Raw genomic sequence first — 19,802 nt, forward strand, 5'->3', positions numbered from 1 at the left:
CCGTGATTTCCTGTTATCAAGGTCTCCGTTCGTAGTTGTTGACGGAAAGTCATTGTAATACCTCGTGTTCCCGAAGGAAGTCTTATAGGTCCCTGCTGTTCGTGATCTACATAAACGATTTAGGAGACAATCTGAGCAGCCATCTTAGATTATTTGCAGAAGATGCTGTTATAAAGTCATCAGATGATAAAAACAAACTGCAGAACGATTTAGACACGGTATCTGATGCAAAAAGTGACAGTTGTCTCTAAAGAATGAAAAGCTTAAAGTCATCCACATGAGTACTAAAAGGAATCCGCTAAATTCCGGTTACAGGATAAAGCACACAAATCTGAATGCTATAAATTCAACCTAACACTTCAGGATTACAATTCAAATGTTCAAATATGTGTGACATCTTATGGGGCTTAACTGCTAAGGTCATCAGTCCCTAAGCTTACACACTACTTAACCTAAATTATCCTAATGATAAACACACACACACACACACACACACACACACACACACACACACACCCGTGCCCGAGGGAGGACTCGAACCTCCGCCGGGACCAGCCGCACAGTCCATGACTGCAGCGCCTTAGACCACTCGGCTAGTCCCGCGCGGCAAGGATTACAATTACGAATAACCTAAATTGGAAAGATCACAAAATGTTTTGGGGGAAGCAAACCAAACACTATCATTTGTTGGTAGAATACGTACAAAATGCAACAGGTTGCTAAAGAGACTGCTTACACTGTGCTTGCTCGCCTTCTTCTGGAGTACCGCTATGCGTTGTGGGGACACGCACCAAATAGAACTCACGAAGGACATCGAAAAAGTTCAAAGAAGGGCAGCTCTGAAAGGAGGTCAGTTCGTTCTGTATTATCGCGAAATAGGGGACAGTGTGTCAAGGATATGATACCTGAAATGGGATGGCAATCGTTAAGGCAAAGGCGATTTTCGTTGCGACAGGATCTTCTAATGAAATTTCGATCGCTAACTTTGTCCTCAGGGTGTGAAAATATTTTGTTGGCGTCCATCTGCATAGGGAGAAAAATGATCAAAGAGAAAACAGAGCTCGCACGGAAAAATTTGAGTGCTCGTTTCTCCCGCGCGCTGTTACGGAGTGTAATAGTGAAGAAATAGCTTGAAGGTGGTTCATTGAATCCTCCGCCAGGCATTTAATTGTGAACTGCAATGTAATCAAGTAGATGTTTTATAAGCCTCTTCTTTCGCGGATGAATTAAATTTCCTTCACATTCTTTCAATGATTGCCAGCGTGGCATACGATTTACTTAGTTTGTTTGCACGCGCATTAAAGTTTCTGAAAATTGCAACGCCAGATTGATATCTGCGAATGTCGTGAATTTCAGTGCATATTTACTCGTTACTTAAAGTGCGCCCCACACCGAATGCAATACGGCCTTTTTATTTAGACCACGGATGGGCAACCGGCGGTTCCTTGGACCGCATCCGACCCGCGGTTGGTTGAGGGCCGGCTCGCGGCAGAAATTACGGGTGGACGTAAAATGAATGTACTCTCAAAAACATGTTTTGAGCTATAATTTGTTGGCGTAGCGTGTCCGGAAAGGGATGCTACTGGGCGGTGCGATACCCCATAAACGTTAACGTCACAGACACTGCAGTCTAGCTTCAAGCGCTAGGAGCGCGTCACGTGACGATGCGGCCTGCATCTGCAAGTTAAGTATCTCAATCAGGCCTGCGGGTCACCAAAGGTTGTCCATGCCTGATTTAGACGCAACACACGACGCACGTCAGTATGGCACACTCAGCAATCTACAGGGTGATTCAAAAAGAATACCACAACTTTAAAAATGTGTATTTAATGAAAGAAACATAATATAACCTTCTGTTATACATCATTACGAAGAGTATTTAAAAAGGTTTTTTTTCACTCAAAAACAAGTTCAGAGATGTTCAATATGGCCCCCTCCAGACACTCGAGCAATATCAACCCGATACTCCAACTCGTTCCACACTCTCTGTAGCGTATCAGGCGTAACAGTTTGGATAGCTGCTGTTATTTCTCGTTTCAAATCATCAATGGTGGCTGGGAGAGGTGGCCGAAACACCATATCCTTAACATACCCCCATAAGAAAAAATTGCAGGGGGTAAGATCAGGGCTTCTTGGAGGCCAGTGATGAAGTGCTCTGTCACGGGCTGCCTGGCGGCCGATCCACCGCCTCGGGTAGTTGACGATCAGGTTTCATAACTAACCTTTTTCGTAGGACTCTCCATACAGTTGATTGTGGAATTTGCAGCTCTCTGCTAGCTCTGCGAGTCGATTTTCCTGGGCTGCGAACAAATGCTTGCTGGATGCGTGCTACATTTTCATCACTCGTTCTCGGCCGTCCAGAACTTTTCCCTTTGTACAAACATCCATTCTCTGTAAACTGTTTATACCAACGTTTAATACACCACCTATCAGGAGGTTTAACACCATTCTTCGTTCGAAATGCACGCTGAACAACTGTCGTCGATTCACTTCTGCCGTACTCAATAACACAAAAAGCTTTCTGTTGAGCGGTCGCCATCTTAGCATCAACTGACGCTGACGCCTAGTCAACAGCGCCTCAAGTGAACAAATGTACAACTAAATGAAACTTTATAGCTCCCTTAATTCGCCGACAGATAGTGCTTAGCTCTGCCTTTTGTCGTTGCAGAGTTTTAAATTCCTAAAGTTGTGGTATTCTTTTTGAATCACCCTGTATTATGGTGTTGAGTGCAAAACGAAATAGGCAGTCCTCGTCTCGTAAGTGACAGATGACGTATACTCCGTGACAGTGAATAATACGAAAATATGAAAATGGATGGGTAAACGGCAGGATGAGGAAAGCTTAAATTTGATCCAAAAGCACGAATATTAGTTCCGAAATTATTTTAGAATGAGCTAGGTTAATTACAAAATTCTACTGGATCGAAAAGAAGGTAGTAGCGTTTGAGCCATGACATTACAGGAGGCGGCTTAAAGTTAAGTGTACTGATAAGAAATGAGGATGTTCGCCATAGAATTGGCAAGGAAAGATATAGAAAACCCAAGAATGAGAAGCAGCACAGGATGATAGGACAGGTATAAAAACATTGGAGAATGACTTCCTTGGTCCTAGGAGGAGCCGTAGAGTGCAGAAAATTTAGGGGAAGACAGGGATCTGAATATACCCAACAAATAATTAAGAGGCTTAGTGTAACAATCATTGAAGTCAGTTAATCGAAAATAAGTTGTGGTATGCCCAGTGTGTGGTAATTTATTCTGCATATTTCGGTACAATTTTAAAGCTTGTGTGGATTTATTTGCAGAAATGACTGCCTGGCAGCAAATGCATACCTGTTGTTTTGAGGCAAGATTCAGCTACGCTTCGCTCTTTCTTTGCATCAAAAATATACTCTCGATTAAGGGATAGGAATGTACGAAATAGGACATTGTGATATGGAAATGAATTAAACCATGTGGGGTGTTATCGATTAATCTAAAGATTTTTTGTAACCATTCTTTTTGATTTCCAGCACTTCCTATGAGGTTCGGTGATCTGTCATTCTCAGCTGTACTGAGAAATGTTTTTATTAAGTATTACAAGGAATTATGAGTTTTTTATGCACTCAGCAGTCCAAATTTTAATATCTTCATTGTGCTTGCTTTTTAGTCTGAAATTTAAACAGTGTTTTACCAATATTATTGAGCAAATTTATTTCAGAAAACCTTTGGATAGCTTTATTTACTTCAAATTTGAATTTTATTAGCAGATTTTCTGTATCACTATCCCTCAATAGTAGTTATACCATCTATGTAAGTAACTATATTATGATAATTGTTTGGGCTGTGATTTGTGCATAAAGTGAAGACCAATGGACTAAGTATGGATCCCTGTGGGACACAGTAGTGTTAACCCGCATGTGTCCATCACAGCATGGCAGGCTGAAGTGGGGATCCTGTGAAAACTCGACATTTGTCCACTCTGTATGCCAATGGCGGCAGTGTTATATCAATTACTGCTATAAGGCGTTTGTACCTTCTACTCAGTGGAAGCTGGCGGGAAGGAATATGGGGCAGGAGCTGAGTTCTCTGTAGATAGCTAAAAAAAAAAAAACATCCGGACAGTTCTCAAGGGCCAAGAGTACGACAAGCCCCCGTGGCATCCTCAGTCTATAGGTGTCTTCTGAAACGGATGGGCATGTGGTCAGCACACCGCTCTCCCGGCTGTTGTCAGTTTTCCTGACCAGTGTCGCTACTTCTCAGTCAAGTAGCCCCTCAATTGACTTCACAAGGGCTGAATTCACCTGCTTTGTCAACAGCACTCGGCAGACCCGGATGGTGACTGATCTAAGTGTTAGCCAAGCCTGACAGCGTTTAACTTCGATGAACTGCCAGGAACTGATGTTGCCACTGTAGTAAGACCGATGGCTTGTATACAGTTAAGAGGAACCACCACTGTGAACAGGTCCAATGTTTTCTAGTGCTCAGGCTTTGAGCGGACACTGTGAGCGTCGCAGTATGGTCTGTTACAGCCATAAGGACAAGTAGGTGATAAATGGGAATCTTGTCCTTTGGTAATACTGTGATCTGGGGCTAGTAGCCACTTGTGACTGTGATAGACAATTTTTCAATGGGTTGCCAGTTGGATTAAATGAAATTCAATGTATGAATGTTCAAATGTAGGACATTACAGGAAAATCTCAGAACATTAGTGCCTAAAACGTAGGACACCACGAAATGGTCAAAGATGAGAAATTTATCACTAGTATATTGGTTCATTATTTTACTGCGCAAGTTCCTTCTGCAATGTAGTCTCATATACCAACAGTTTAGTTGAAGTCTGTTACATTTTACTGGGCAACTTGCCTTATTCATTTGTGTGCTTACTTCGAAGTATAGTTGAAATAGCGAAGTAAATAACGTTCTTGACTTAAGTTTCATAATCTAATGCCCGTCACTGAGTCCATGTTAGGACTATTTCTTTAGTTTGTCAGCGGAACTGAAATAAGTGGAAAAACACACATTGCGCGCTGGAAAAGCAAAATGCTGAACAACTTTCATAGTTTGTGTCCCACTAAGGCAATTTACACATTGTGCTTCGCATAATGTCACGTAGCTAAACAGATTAACAATGAAATTCGCCAAACAGCCTTGCAGTTGAGATGTTTTCGCTACCAGTTTCGGCAATTCATTACGCCATCTTCAGGTCCCTTACGCACCTCTCTAAAATAATATTGGAGGCCGTATGTTTTTGGATGTGGTGAATTCGTAGCTAAAGTAGTTCCTCCGAAGACTTTTCTGCAACTGATAGTTCGTCTGTTTCTGATATATGTCTGTACTTCAGATAACTAATTTCATTGCTACTTACAACTTTTCGTATATGAAGTTCTTTGGAGTTGGTCAGAGATATAGTTTTATGGTATGATTGTCATTGAAGGCTTCAAGGATTGTTATTATGTACAACCAAATGCTTTAAATTTAGATTATAACCCCATCCTCTGTTTTACACCTGTTCTGCAGTAATCTGTTTCCTTAGAAGTTACTTTACTGACAGAATAAACTGTTCTAGTTGTTGTTCTATCCAGTGCATTATCAACCATTCGTTTAAACCTGAGATACATTTTTGTAGCATGCTTCTGTACTGAGTTAAATGTTAAAAGTTCCTAATTGAGATATGACACTGTTCATCTGCTTTGCCGAAAATACAAACCTACTTGTTTTAGTTGCTCTCTGCACTCGGTAGTTTTCGTTGCTGTTAGATTTGATCCAATATATTTCCATCATGAGTAGGCTTCCAATCTAGATATCTCTGTCATTTATTATTGGCTTAGCAGGTTGTTTTGTCATGTCAACCACTTACATAATTGTTATATTCTAATTGATTGTTGGATGATTAAAGTCTCTCTCAGTGATGACAGAGTGATTGGGGAACTTAAATATGAGGTTAACTGAGATTTCCTCTAAGGTTTTTGTTGGCATGTGTGACGAGTCTGCTAGTAGAAAGATCTAATTATACGCTTATACCCACCATTAATACTGATTCTTGCCCAAACAATCTCGCATGCATCTTCAATCACCAACTCTGTGAATTTATCACCTGTCCCACAGGGTCAGATCGAGAACTTTTTCCACACAACCGACTTACGATTTGCCCCCCTCCCCTTTCCCTCGTACACTCTCACCTGGTCAGTTTTCGGAACTAACTGTGGTGCACATTGTGTACAAATCTAGCACTTGGATTGCCTGGTGCACCTCTCTCTCTCTCAGCTAGCGCCCCCAAGCGGCAGGATGCACAAAAATCTCACACTTGTCGCGTCTCTGGCGCCCCCCTGTTTGGTGTCTCAAGCAGCAGCTTTTGTTACCTGGGCCTTAAACCTGCACTGACTATCTACTGCAAAAGATACACCCTCCATTAGCCTGTCCTTTCGATACACACTTAAATTGTCCCCAAGAGCCTCACTGATATCTACTTTGGGTTTTACCAGGTTTTTGTACCCAATACTGTGTGGGTCGCAAGTCTAAGCAACTGGTTCAAGCCTTCCGCTAGACACAGGACCAGGGGGGGGGCATGAACAGTTCCACGTACAATGCTACAGATTATGAGCTTCGTCTTCACAACTTCCTCTGCCAGTCAGTAGGACGGTCCAGTTATTACTGCGGAACCAAAACAATAGGCATTGTTTGCTCCAATTTGCACCACGGTCGGCAGTTGCTTTCGCCGTGTTTCCTCAACGTCTGCTGGAACAACTTCAATATGCTGAATGAGTCCTTGAGGCAGAGACACACACTGTACGTGAAGTTAATTCTCATTTCTTGGTATCTTTGTCCTTAGGGAAATGATCACTAAACACCATCCTTTCGCTTTTGCTGCCTGTTGATACGGAACACTGCAGTTTCTCCAAAAGGTGAAGTCATCCTCGCTGGGTTCAGTTTGCTTCAGTTTCAGTGGGAGATACAGTCGAGACAATGTAAGAGATACCTGACAACTCGTTGTGCTGTTGTTAGCTTTCACGGTTACAGGCAAAAACTGCAGCCGCCTATAGAGCTGTGACAACACAGAGACATTGCCAGAGATATGTTTATATAATCGTGTTAAGTCACTGGTTGGAGTAGGCCCGTGAAGCAACCGCGCTTAGCCTACCGCAACTGTCAGGAATCAACGCCAACTCAACAATAGCACCTCAAATTTGTTGGGTGGAGGGTTGTATGTAATACCCTGAGTACTGCCCGCAGAAGAGGCGGTATGCACAGTAGACAGTACTTCATGTACCTTTGGTATTCTGGTACATGTCTCTTGGTAGACTTCTAGAACACTGATCTGCAGCTGCTTCCAAATGTGTGATGCTAGTCAGTGAGAATCCCACCTTCTTGTAGACAGCAACAAAATCGTCCTGCACCAAGGATGGCATTCACATGGGGTTGCATTGTCGCTGGTGAAATATACTATACAACTGGCAACAAATAACTTTAAATAAACTTGCTTATTCTCTTTCAGTTTCCGGATCCATTACGCTACGAATGATACCAGTTCTCTTAAAGAAGTGAAGCGCTGAGCACCCATCAAAGAGATAACCACGAACGGGAATAAAAACTACTGATACCCTGAAACTATGTGGAACCTTTTACATTGTGGGAACTAACAAATGCACAAATCAGACTCGAAAACAGTGAATATGTAAGATTATCGCTGACAATATACAGTATTGTTGGAAGAGAAAACTTACATTTAACACGATACGCTAATTAAAATATACGCTGTAGTAACTGTAACTCACAAAATCCGATTTACAAAGAAAAATGTAACACACTACACGTGTAAAACTTCCTTAACTTATAACTTCTGAACACTCTAAAAAATATAAACTGAAATTTCGGATCAATGCTTTTTTTTGGACGAGAATACTGTTCCAAAATTAAAAAAAACAAAAGTAAATTACAACTGATGCTATAGCACAAAACAAGTTTTATGCTAAACTGTGTTCGATTACACTCTTATCATAATATACAGAGACACGTTTTGAGAAAGTTGTGGAATTTGGGTACTACAGAGGACGGTGAGTAGAATGAATCACAACTACTTATCTAAATCACTCTATCCGGTAGACAAATATTACACATGTCAAGTGCATGGAGGAAGAGCAGACTGAGTAAAAACCAAAGATTACAAAAGATATGTCAGGATATCGGTTTCCGAGTTGTCGTGTGTGTGCGTGTGTGTGTGCGTGTGCGTGTGTGCGTGTGATCACCGCACAGTTGACATAAGACATTTAAATTGTACGTGAAAATTGAGGATATTTGTTTTCAAGCGAATATATCTGACAGACAAGTTTCTATTCGGACACAAAGGAAATACTAGAAGTCGGCTTGTATATATAAACACACGTAAGTCAATGTGCGAAATGCACTTACCTCGTTTCGTCACAGCTTCTACTCCAGTATGGCATAGCGTCAGTATATCCCAAGAAAAACAACTAAAATTGGGAACCACAACAAAGTAAGTCTTCTGGATGAGGTGCTAATAATGCAAGCTACCTAAATCACTTAGGTTTTGTTAATCAGTATATTTATTTTTCAGCTCTTATGAAAATGCAATTTGACAGCACCCTGCAGGCATAGGTCATAGAGCGACATGCATGTCGCAAACACAACTGATTATCAGAACAATAATAATTCCATAATTTGTTCCCTCTCCTAGGCACAGGACCAAATAAGTTTTAGTAAACTAAGAGTAAGAAATTGATGAAAACAGTATTTCATAATAGTTTGGTTATTTCAGGAAGCAAAGGAAATCCTTTGTGACCCCGAGAAAAGAAGCAACTACGACAAGTGGCGCAATAGTGGCATTGCTATCAGCTACAAGCAATGGGTTGGAATGAAGGAACACGTTCATTCGGTAAGTACCTACAGCGAAGATAAACGTTTGTTACGTAGTTTACTATTACAATTTTTGCACTTTCGTTTACTACGTAAATTCTAGGCTAACAATATTACAAATGGTTGAAAACATTTAATGTTATAAGTACGCTAATCGAGGATCAAAATTCAACTGTACCAGACACAGCTCAGATGTCGGTTGAACAAGCACACAACAGATTAACTTTTAATCTCACAAGACTCATATTACGCAATTTCAAATGAGCAAATACGGCCTCATACACTATATGAAAATCTGTGTCTAAATTTCCATGGATCATGACTCGATAACAAGTTAATCAACACATAGGCAACTAATCAAGCAGCTCAGATCAGCATGTTTATTTCATAAACGTACTGTGCCCCTCACTGTACGACCTTAAATATGTACTGTGGTTAGTTTTTGTGTTTTATCACTCCTTCACTTACGAAATTCACGTCTTGTGAAAAGCACCTAAATAAAATAATTTTTTTGCCAGAAGTCAGTAGTAACAATAATATGGAAGTTATAACACCCTTGCAATGTCCTTCTGAGGACACTGGGATTTTCTGTTAACTGCCCAGATCATTTACTGTTTACTGGTCTTCGTAGCTGACAATCATCTGCTGATAGTTACACTTAAGTAACGTTCGCTTATACAATCTCAGTTGCAGGTTGTCTATCTGACGGCTTTCAGGGTCAACAAAAATTTCATTTTCAATATTAATATAATTTTTGAGCGAATTTAAAAATTTAAAATGCTGTCATAATTGACGTAAAAAGAAGTATAATCTGATGTTGTAAATTTAACACAGCAAGACAAATATTCCTGTTAGAAATTGACATGTCCTAAGGCAGCGTTAACTCATGGCGCGAAAATATGTACCTTCGAAATACGTGAGTAGTGATAGTATACGTTGTTGTGAAGCAACACATTGCAGCATCATTATTCATCAAAGCTAAGTGTTAATATTTCGTTTTCGAAAATATCAATAGATCTGTGCAATCAGTATATCGGTGGATCTTCTGTATTTCATAGAACTATTAGTTGAATGTAATTTAATTGAAAAGTCAAAACGATTGTTCTCCATTCAGGAAGCAGAGATAAGGGGTGGGTGATTCCTAGGATTAAAATACTTTCGCTAGGAAGACAGAGATCTAGGTAATTCAGAGGAAAGGCTATACTCAAGGTTTGGAACTCCATTGCCACCAGTACTGTAAAATCTTTCCGTCTGTTATCAATAAAATAGAAATGGTGTACTTTGCTCAAAAATTAAACGCTTAAGAATAAATCAAAGAACATTTAGCCCATTAGTAAACAAACAAAAATGGTGATACTAATGGACTTCATCCCTCAGGAAATAGCTCTGGTAGACATGACACTTTGAAAACATTGGTCACCAAATGCAATTACTACTTTTAACAGCGGTGGCAAACATTGCACACAGAAATACACAACCAAATACAGATGCGTCACATTTATTTGCGCAGACACGGCATACACCACCAACTGACATTAGTCCCGAAAATACAGACACTAGGGAGATTACAAAATTCAACTGGTTTGGCCGGCCGCTGTGGCCGAGCGGTTCTATGCCGTTCAGTCCGGAACCGCGCTGCTGCTACGGTCGCAGGTTCGAATCCTACCTCGGGCATGGATGTGTGTGCTGTCATTAGGTTAGTTAGGTTTAAGTAGTTCTAAGTCTAGGGGAGTGATGACCTCAGATGTTAAGTCCCTTAGTGCTTAGAGTTATTTGAACCATCATCTGGTTGGAAATTAGCAGGCTGCGTGGGAATTAAATTATAATTCCACCTAACTACGGTACCATAAAAGCTGTATGAATGATCATTCTAAAATCTGCTTGATTTCAGCGTCCAGTTATTTGAATGCTCAGCTGCCTCTCAACTCCTTTGCCGGTAGGCAGCGTGTCAGCAGAATTACTACAGATTGTAGGCCCTGCGCGTGCCTTAAACACTAAAATGCTAGCTTTTATAGTTGTCTTCGCGCTCAGGTAGTCCTGCTGCTCCACCCTTGCTGCTACACGCTGTAATTACTCCATTTGGAGCTTAATGAATGGGTGTCCAGGGAAGTAGGTGGTTAACCGTAAAATAATATAGCCGAAAGTATAACGGTCATGGAATTTAATGTAGGGGCACGTGGTCCTCTTGATAGTCAGTACAAATGTGCAAGGGACTGGTAACTACAGTCGTGTTCGGTAGCTTCAATTCGGCAAGAGCACACGAATGACATTGATCTCTAGCCAGAGAGATAGAGAATACATAGAATAGCTGTGGCACGTTATTCAGCGCTCCCTGCTGTGCCAGTCCGTACTAGGAGTTGCCATGTTTCGGGAAGTCATTCTGCGGTTGCTTTGAAAGTTACAGAGCTCGAGTATGGTTTCATAAGTTACGCAGTTGCTGAGTTTCTTTCCGCAGTTGAACTCAGAATACAAATGTATGCACATATCTAGAAAAAAATTGGTGTAAATGTTCTTACGTACTGTGTTCTGGAACTGCGCTGTTTTGTATATAGTGGTGTATTTGTTTGTGTAGTAGAACTTGTTTCATCCAGGTTCTTCTGAGCATACGACGTTCCTGGCCTGTATCATACTTTGTAACATTTCCGAAACGCCAGGATCATAATACCGTAAGCTTTTCTTTTCTTTTTCTGAGACTGAAATCTTAGTTTCTGGTTGGAAGATATGGTCGATTACGTCTTTTCTGTGTGATCCAGTTTGACAGTTGCAATAAGCATTACTCCAATAACTGTTTTTGGTTCTTTCTGAAAACTAAATGAAGCATGCTTTCACCTTATTAAGGAATGGTGTGTAATTACCTGTGAACAAAAGTTATCTGTTTTAAATTATAGTTTCAAATTATAATGGCAGCCCTTTATATGCAGAGTGTGACTTACAAAATACTCTGTGAATCAGTTTGGTTAGGATTTTATGTATGCATAGTCATTTTTCAGAGTTTGAATCTACAACAGGTACCAACATTTTTTAAATTATAACTTCCGATGATCGCGTCGATAAGGTATAATGGGCAAAGTATAAATTACTCTAACCCTGAAAACGAAAATAAGGGTAGTCATGGGGCTAAAATGCGATATCGGACGCCCCCCCACTCTCTGAAATCTTGATTGTGGTGAGACTGGCATGTATCAAAGCCTAATGTGTATGTTCGCTCCTTATTTAGCCACACTTTTCCAAATTTAATAATTCCTCTAAAACAATGTTCCATTTATTAACTGACATCCTCCTTTCATCAATTCCTACTAGTTAAAGGCTTCTATGGTTTTTAGCGATGCTGGATCTTTCCTCTGTTTAGCAGCAATGTCAGTTAACACAGTCATGATTGAGATTTCATTCACAGCGTTGTGTTCCGCTAAAGGATGCCTTGAAACCTAGCCATCGTGACCTTGGTCTCTGCATGCTAAAGCACCCGTCTCACCAGATGAACTGACGGGATCCTCCTGGCTAGTCAGGCAACATAGACAATAATGAACCGTCACAACACTGAACAGTTTGTCAAGCAAATACCGCTGGAGTTTTTAATGGCCCAAACAACTGCAAGGCACTCTTTTTCGGTTTTAGAGTAGTTCACCTCGGATTTGGAAGTACTCTGTAAACGTAAGCTGTAACCTTTTCAATGCCATCCTAAATTTCCGCTACAACTGCTCATATCCCAAAACAACTAATATCAATGCGAACTTTTGTCTCGGCATTCTAGTCACACAGTGCTAAATGTGATAAGATCTTTCTTGCACCTCATTTCTGGAAAATTTGGCTTCTCCCTGCAGTAGGTCTTGCAATGGACATACCTTGGAGCAGACGTCCTTTATGAATCGTCAGTAGTTCGAGCACATTCCAAGACAACTTGTCACATTACGAATGTGCTGAGGCATTGGAAAATCTGTGACTGCTCTTAAACTGGTATGAAAAACTCAAGGACGCCAGGACGTCCCAGTAACATAGCTCAAAGACTTAGATCATACATAAAAAGAACTCGGTATAGTACAGTATACTACGGTATAGTACAGAAGGTAACTGAAAGAAATACTCAATGAGAACAGAATGATACTTGTATACAAAGGCAATAATTGCACTGAAGTTAGCATAGTTTATGATGATCCACTGGACATTCCAGAGGGTAAGACACTGTTCTTAGAAGGTTTTGTGATCACCACAGATGCCAGTGGATTCTCTGAAGTGTGCTCCCATGCTGGCCACAAGGTTGATAAGGAGTTCCTGTGGTAGGGCGTTCCAGTACTCCACCAGCGCACTTGGTAACTGCTGCACGGTCGTTGCTGGATATGTGGACATGCTGCAGTACATACCCACAACGTATCCCACATGTGCTCTATGGAATGGAACGAGTAGGCCAGTCCATTCGCCAGATATCCTCCCATTCCAAGAGCTGCTCCACCTGCACTGTTCCCTGTCACGCACTCTCATCCATAAATATGAAGTCAAGACCGAATGCACCTCTATAAAGATGTATGTTGGGTAGCTGTATAGTGTCACAACATCAACGGTGATTATTTGTTCAGACATTTGGAGGTCAGTAAGCCAATGCGACATTATGCCTGCCCACACCATAATACCTGGAGCACTAAAATAAAGTTCAACAATTTTCATGGGTGTATTGTGTGTTGCCACATCGTGACTTATGAAGGTACTTGTAGTCTTGCTGAACATGATCGTTTTGATAGTCCAGGTGCTACGGATAGGCATAATGTTGCATGGCATACTGGCCTCCAAATCTTTTTAACAGGGCTCACTCACGAGTCAACGTTATTGTTGTTCATCTTCTTAGGGGTGCATTCGATCCTGGCTTCACTTTTATGGATGACAACGCGCGATCGCGAACAGTGCAAGTGACACAGCTCTTGGAACGAGAGGATATCTGGAAAATGGACTGGCCTATCCACTCCACATTCCCACTGAGCATGTGTGTGTCGTGTTGGTGAGACGTATTGCAGCAAGTACACATGCAACAATGACCGTCTAGCAGTTGTCAAGCGCGCTGGTGGAGGAATGGGTTGCCCCTCCACAAGAACTTATAAATCAATCTTGTGGCTAGCACTGGAAGAAATTGCAGAGTATTCATTGCCTTATGTGGTGATCACACACCCTATTAAGAACAGTGTCCCAGAGTCTATAATGTCCAGAGGGCCAGCATGAACTACGGTGACTTCAGTGTAATTACTGCCTTTGAATAAAAGCGTCTCTCTCTTGGTCTCAATGCGTATTTGTTTCTATTGCCTTCTGTACTACAATGTGGCTGTTTCTTCTGTGTATGGTCCAAGTTTCAAAGAGCTTTGTTATTTGGCAGTGACATATCATCCAAAAGCCAATTTAATCCTTAAGTTTTGCACACCATAGTATTTTCTCTGGGCCAGGATGGACTCCAGCATAATTCACTAGGTGCCCCAAAACTTTATTGGGCAAAGAACAGACCCTTATTCTGATTAAGGAAGAGACTTTCAATGTGAACACACTACAGCACGGTTGTAGGTGGCTTAGATGGTCTTCAAATGTCTTAAACAAAAATGTCATTCAGATAGTGACGACAAGTCGTTGCTTAAGGTGTCGAAGCGGGTTGTCAGTCACGCATTCGAAGTTGGCTGGAGCATTACACAGCAAATGGCATAACTTTGAACTCGGATGTCAGGGGTATTAAAGGTAATCTCTTCCTGGTCAACCTCGATTTACCAGAAGCCTGTCTGCATGACCATAGTTGAGAATACGCCACTCCTTCCAAGCGATCTAGAGTGTCATCAGTGCTCAGCGATGGAAAGACATCTTTCTTCATGATTTTGTTCAGTCACTGATGTCAACACAGAAACGCCATCTACCACCCTCCTTCAGAAAGACAACAGCATAGGACCAACAATTCTCTGAATGATCAGTGATGTCATTTTGTAGCATCTTCTCCACTTCCTCCCCGATTATCCATCGTTCAGCTGACGACACTTCATATGAGCGCTGCTGATTGGTGTAAGATTCCCAGTGTTGATACGGTGTTTTACCACAGGTCACTTGGTTTCTCTTTCTCCACTCCGGATGTGAAAAAAACATCGGAAAACTGTTGCAGAATGTCTTGCTCGCTGACATTGTTCCTCTGTCAGGCCAGATCTTACTGACAGGTGGCAGCTTTCTCCACTGTCTTGTCTGTAACAGTACTGGAGCACTGGAGTGACACTAATCTGCCAGTCCCGGACTGGTTCCACTGACCCGATGTACGTAACTGTAGAGATGAACTGTGATTGCTTGTGGAAAAAAAAAAATATCTTCACAATTGTACTTAGCATCTCAATTGATGACGACGTTGATAACGTCTTCAACAGCAAATAAGCTATATTTTGTATGTGTTCTTCTTGTTGTAGTAGCTTCGTCTACCAGGATCTCAGATCATCCATAGACTTCTTGGGATGCCTGCAAGAAGTTCCATCTGAGAATAACATCATGACTATGTTGTTGTTGTTGTTGTTGTCGTCTTCTGTCCAGAGTCCTTGGATGCAGCTCTCCATGCTACTCTATCCTATTCAAGCTTCTTCAGCGCCAAGTAACTACTGTAACCTACATCCTTCTGAATCTGCTTAGTGTGTTCATCTCTTGGTCACCCTCTGCAATGTCATCCATGACACAGCAATGAGCTTCAGCCCTTTGGTAAACTATAATCGTCTGCAGTTCGCTGGTATGAGTGGCTGACTTCTTGTGGCTTAACAGTCACTGAACATTCGTCTTCTTTTCTGTAGTAAAGTATCCACAGTGAAAATCGACTGGCATATTGTCCTCTAGCCTCCAGATACCTGTTCTTCTAGGGGGCGTTCTACTTCGTAGAGGATTTGGTTGTAGTTCCTTTGGTTGGTTGCCGGGTGTGTGTTTCACAGCTGCGATGTAAGTCCGAGATGGCAGTCACTTCTCCATGGCACGTTCGTGTGGTGGTGGAGATTGGAGCCCACGATTGATACATACATTACAACATGGCATATGAGAGAAAGCGAGATCATGGTGGCCTTCCTCAGTTGCCAAAGGGACCACATTCGGCAGGCGGTTATAACTCTTCGTCAGACTTTTTCTTGTTGCATTTCCTTGCACCGCTTGATGATACTTCTGCTGTTGTGACATCGCTAACCATAAGTATTTGGTACATGCCTTCTGCGACTCGTTTCATCCAATGTAATATTTTATTGGCTTTTGTCATATTCAGATTCACAATGTTGCAAAAGTCCAAAACATTCTGTACATAAAACCGTCATTTCGCCACGACATTGGGCCACATTCAACTGTTCTGCTGCTAATCGGGCTTGCTGTTGGTTGTAATCAAATGTTTTCTTCAGTTCGGCCTCGAATTTGTCCCCTACAGAGCTACTCTTCGTTGTTCTTGAACTTTGCTGGGCTGTTCCATCCAAGTGAAAGTGCACATTTGCCAAACACATGTCATCCCACCAGTTGCATTTGGTGATTCGGTCAAATCCTTTTAATCATTTCATCATATCCTGACCAGCGTCTCCAGAAAACACTGATGGATGCCTCATGTCCAAGTGACTTACTGCTGGCTTCAGGTCTATGGTTGTCTTAAATAAACGGAACTACGTACTGCTTGTATTTTAGTTCCTGTCCACGTAGGCGATGGCGATTAAATGGCATAATTGGAAATCAGTTTCAGCTGATTTTCACAATTACAGTTCAATCACCAATTCAGTAAAATAGCAATGCAATATAAAATGAAAATCCTCTCTAAAAAAATGAGTATGGTAATATCAAAAACACCTGTAAGAGGTAAATTACAAGTGGATGGTGTGTCAGTTGGACAAGTAATGAGTTTTAATTAATCAGGGACTCTTATCACCAGCTATAAAGACATAACCATGGACGTGAAAAACAAAGTGACAAAGGCAGTAACGGTAGGCAAATCACTGCAAAGTACTCTATCTTGAAATAAATTTGACAACTATGGGGAAAATAAAAATATATAAAAAACCTATTGAAATCCAGTAGAAACTAGAGTGAAAATGGAAAAGATAACCAAAGTTAAAGGCAGTGGAAGTTAAGAAACTAAGACAGATCCAAGGAGTAACATTGTGGGACAAGAGAAAAAAAAGTATGAATAAAGCATCTGTGTGGGATAAAAGATGTATGTGAATACAGAGAGATAAGACAACGAAATTGGAAGGATGACAAAGACTCGTTAAAATTTGCAAACATGGAACGACCACAAGGAAAAAACTGTCAGATGATCACCCAAGAGATAGGACAATAGTTGCTCCAGTACATCCACAGAATGAGGCCGACAAACAGGGGAATCAATAAATTCATTTAGAATTATATAACCGCAATTTCTTAATAATCATACAATAAAAATAACGATACAAACAACCATTTGTTGTATTCTATCTCTTGGATTTTAAGATAAAGCTCTTACAAACTTTCTAAGATTTACAGTTTTCTTCACGGCTTACCTAGCTTCTTCTCTTCTTGTTCTCCTTTTCTTCTTCTTCTTCTTCTTCTTCTTCAATCTTCCTAAAGCAATTCTGCAGTACCATTAACTCATAATTTCCTTAGCTTCAAAATATGTTTGCTGATTCTTAAAAGTTTCACTTTATTTTGAAAATTTTTTTCAGAAATCCTAATTTCATACTATTGAATATTTTTCAGTCAATGCACTGGACCACCCTGAAGACGAAAGATAGGATGCTGCCTGAAACTGCAGGTGAAGGTGGCAGCACAAGTGGCTCAGGTAGTGCCCCCCAGGCACACCGCCGGGCTTCAGAGGGAGGTGCAAATATACACTGGGGTGCTCGCGGCACTGTCAACTGGAAATCTGATGCTTCTAGTGAAGTTGTCAGCAAGTTCCGCAACTATGAAATTTAGACTGCTTTGCTATTGTAACTAATTTCCTGTTTGTGTCACAACCTGTAGAGAACTACATTCCATGGGTGTGATACCGTCTCTGTGTTGTACCATACTTTAGACAATCTGCATGCTGTCTGTAATATTTCTGATATTTTCATACAGCAAGAAGTATTTCTATTGTCTTCCTTGTAACTCTACAATCTTACACATCGCAATTTTTGTTTCATATAATATATTTTATATATTTATATAGCCACCAACTATACACTTTTATTTTTCAGTGGCATCCAAATGAAAGTATTTTTAAATCTGCCACAAATGTAGAAAGCAAACTATCACCTTTTGCATTCCACTGACAGGTGTCTGAAGGCTAAAACATGACAAGTTACGATAATCAGTATTTTTATTTTTGTGATAAAGCATTATAATCAACAAAACATGAATTTAAGTATTTTGGAAACATGCTCAAGCATTTTTCACTATGAATAATGGAATTCCTATATTTTAAACTGAAGACTATTTTAAGTGAAGTGCAAGAGACGGGTCCTACTTAGAAATTTCCTGTGATAAACTTCCTTCTTATTGAATGTGGCTCCTTACCTGTAAACTTAATGTTACAATTAATGTTTGTTGTTAGGTGATCTTAGTACCCAAATCTGAAGACAAACTAATTGTGTCATTCTATAATAAGTATTTGATGTGTGCATGATATGTTGGACATGTTTCAGAGTAGTACGAAAACAGGGTTCTGTTGATGAATGGTTATTAGATAACTGAAAAAGAATTAAAATGTATTATAAAGGGTTTCAAAATTTATAACAAATTTGCAAGCTGGAATTGCAAATTTAAATTAGTGAAGTCACAATGTAAAGTAGTCATTGTTTATATTACTTATTAGTATAATCTGTACCTGTGTTTTGGAGCTAAATGTGTTGCTACTTTGATATCCTGGGAAATCAACTCCACTTGAAAGCACCATTAATTCTCAATGTGTGTATTTATCATGTACCTTCCATAAGTGTGTTTCCTGTATGTTTCAACAATAAATGTCTAACAAACTATAGTTTGCATTCTGACAAACAGTTCATAGTGTACAAGGTATTCATGAAATATTTTATGTATGGTGAGTTACATGTAATTTTATGCTCAGATTTAAAGTGAAGCAAAAGAATGTGCACTGCTGTTGCATCTACCTATAGGCCATATGTATGTTGGAAAATCAACAGTTGGGTTCAAAATGTAGTGTATGTGGGGGGGGGAGGGGGGGGAGGGGAGGCGGGTGGGCGGGTGATCTTCTTAAAGGCACAGTTTTCATTACTTATTGTGTGTCTGTCAATTACTCATTACTTCCACCATTTTGATGAGTTGTCTTCTTTACTCCCAAATCATTCACATTCTGCCAGAGCTTTCATTAACATAACTGTACCCAAGTTGCTTAGCTTGAGTATATAATTAAGAATTAAATGACAATTTTTGAACAGATATCTTCCTAGCAATAACATAAAGATTGCGTTCCACAGCTCACAGAACATCGCTCAGTTTTTTACTATTTCCATTTATGCTATGAGGGTCAGTCATCAGATATATCACCTCATAAAGATACAATATATCACCTAAAATAATAAATTTTTGAAAATATAATGTAATTGAATATATAAAAAATCTACTCCCCCAACAGGCGGCAGGAGACAGCACATAGAATAATTATGGAAATGAGTCAGCTTTTGGAACCAGTGAATCCTCCTGGCAGAAGAGGAAGGAAAATGGATTAAGGAAAAGGTTATTACGTAAACTCAAAGTGGAGGAGAGAAAGGAAAGGAACACAAGAAACTGATATCAGCTGCATCGGGGCTTTATATGAAATCGGCGGCGACGACTGAAAATATGTACCACAACCAGACTCAATTCTGGTATCTCCTGCATCCTAGGCAGTTGCGTTAACCATTACGTCAGCCACACACTATTTATCACAAATGCATGGACTATGAAAGTCTGAAAGAACAGATATTACACTTTCATATAGTTCATATATATACACACATCAAAAAAAGATTTGCATCACCTCGGTG

At 40.4% G+C, this 19,802-nt stretch overlaps 1 protein-coding gene across 1 annotated transcript in view; it reads left to right on the forward strand.

The window, feature by feature from the left end:
* LOC126144218 (J domain-containing protein-like) overlaps nucleotides 1–18,796 on the forward strand; it is a 78,347-nt gene extending 59,551 nt beyond the window's left edge. Inside the window, exons 3-4 of the mRNA XM_049915478.1 lie at nucleotides 8,753–8,869; nucleotides 17,536–18,796. Of these exons, the coding sequence (XP_049771435.1) occupies nucleotides 8,753–8,869; nucleotides 17,536–17,751 (333 nt within the window). The 3' untranslated portion in view covers nucleotides 17,752–18,796. The remainder of the gene's footprint in view (nucleotides 1–8,752; nucleotides 8,870–17,535) is intronic.
* The last annotated feature ends 1,006 nt before the right edge of the window (nucleotides 18,797–19,802 follow it).

The sequence above is a fragment of the Schistocerca cancellata genome, chromosome 2 (genome assembly GCF_023864275.1).
Source record: "Schistocerca cancellata isolate TAMUIC-IGC-003103 chromosome 2, iqSchCanc2.1, whole genome shotgun sequence".
In the NCBI taxonomy this organism is placed as follows: Eukaryota; Metazoa; Arthropoda; class Insecta; order Orthoptera; family Acrididae; genus Schistocerca; species Schistocerca cancellata.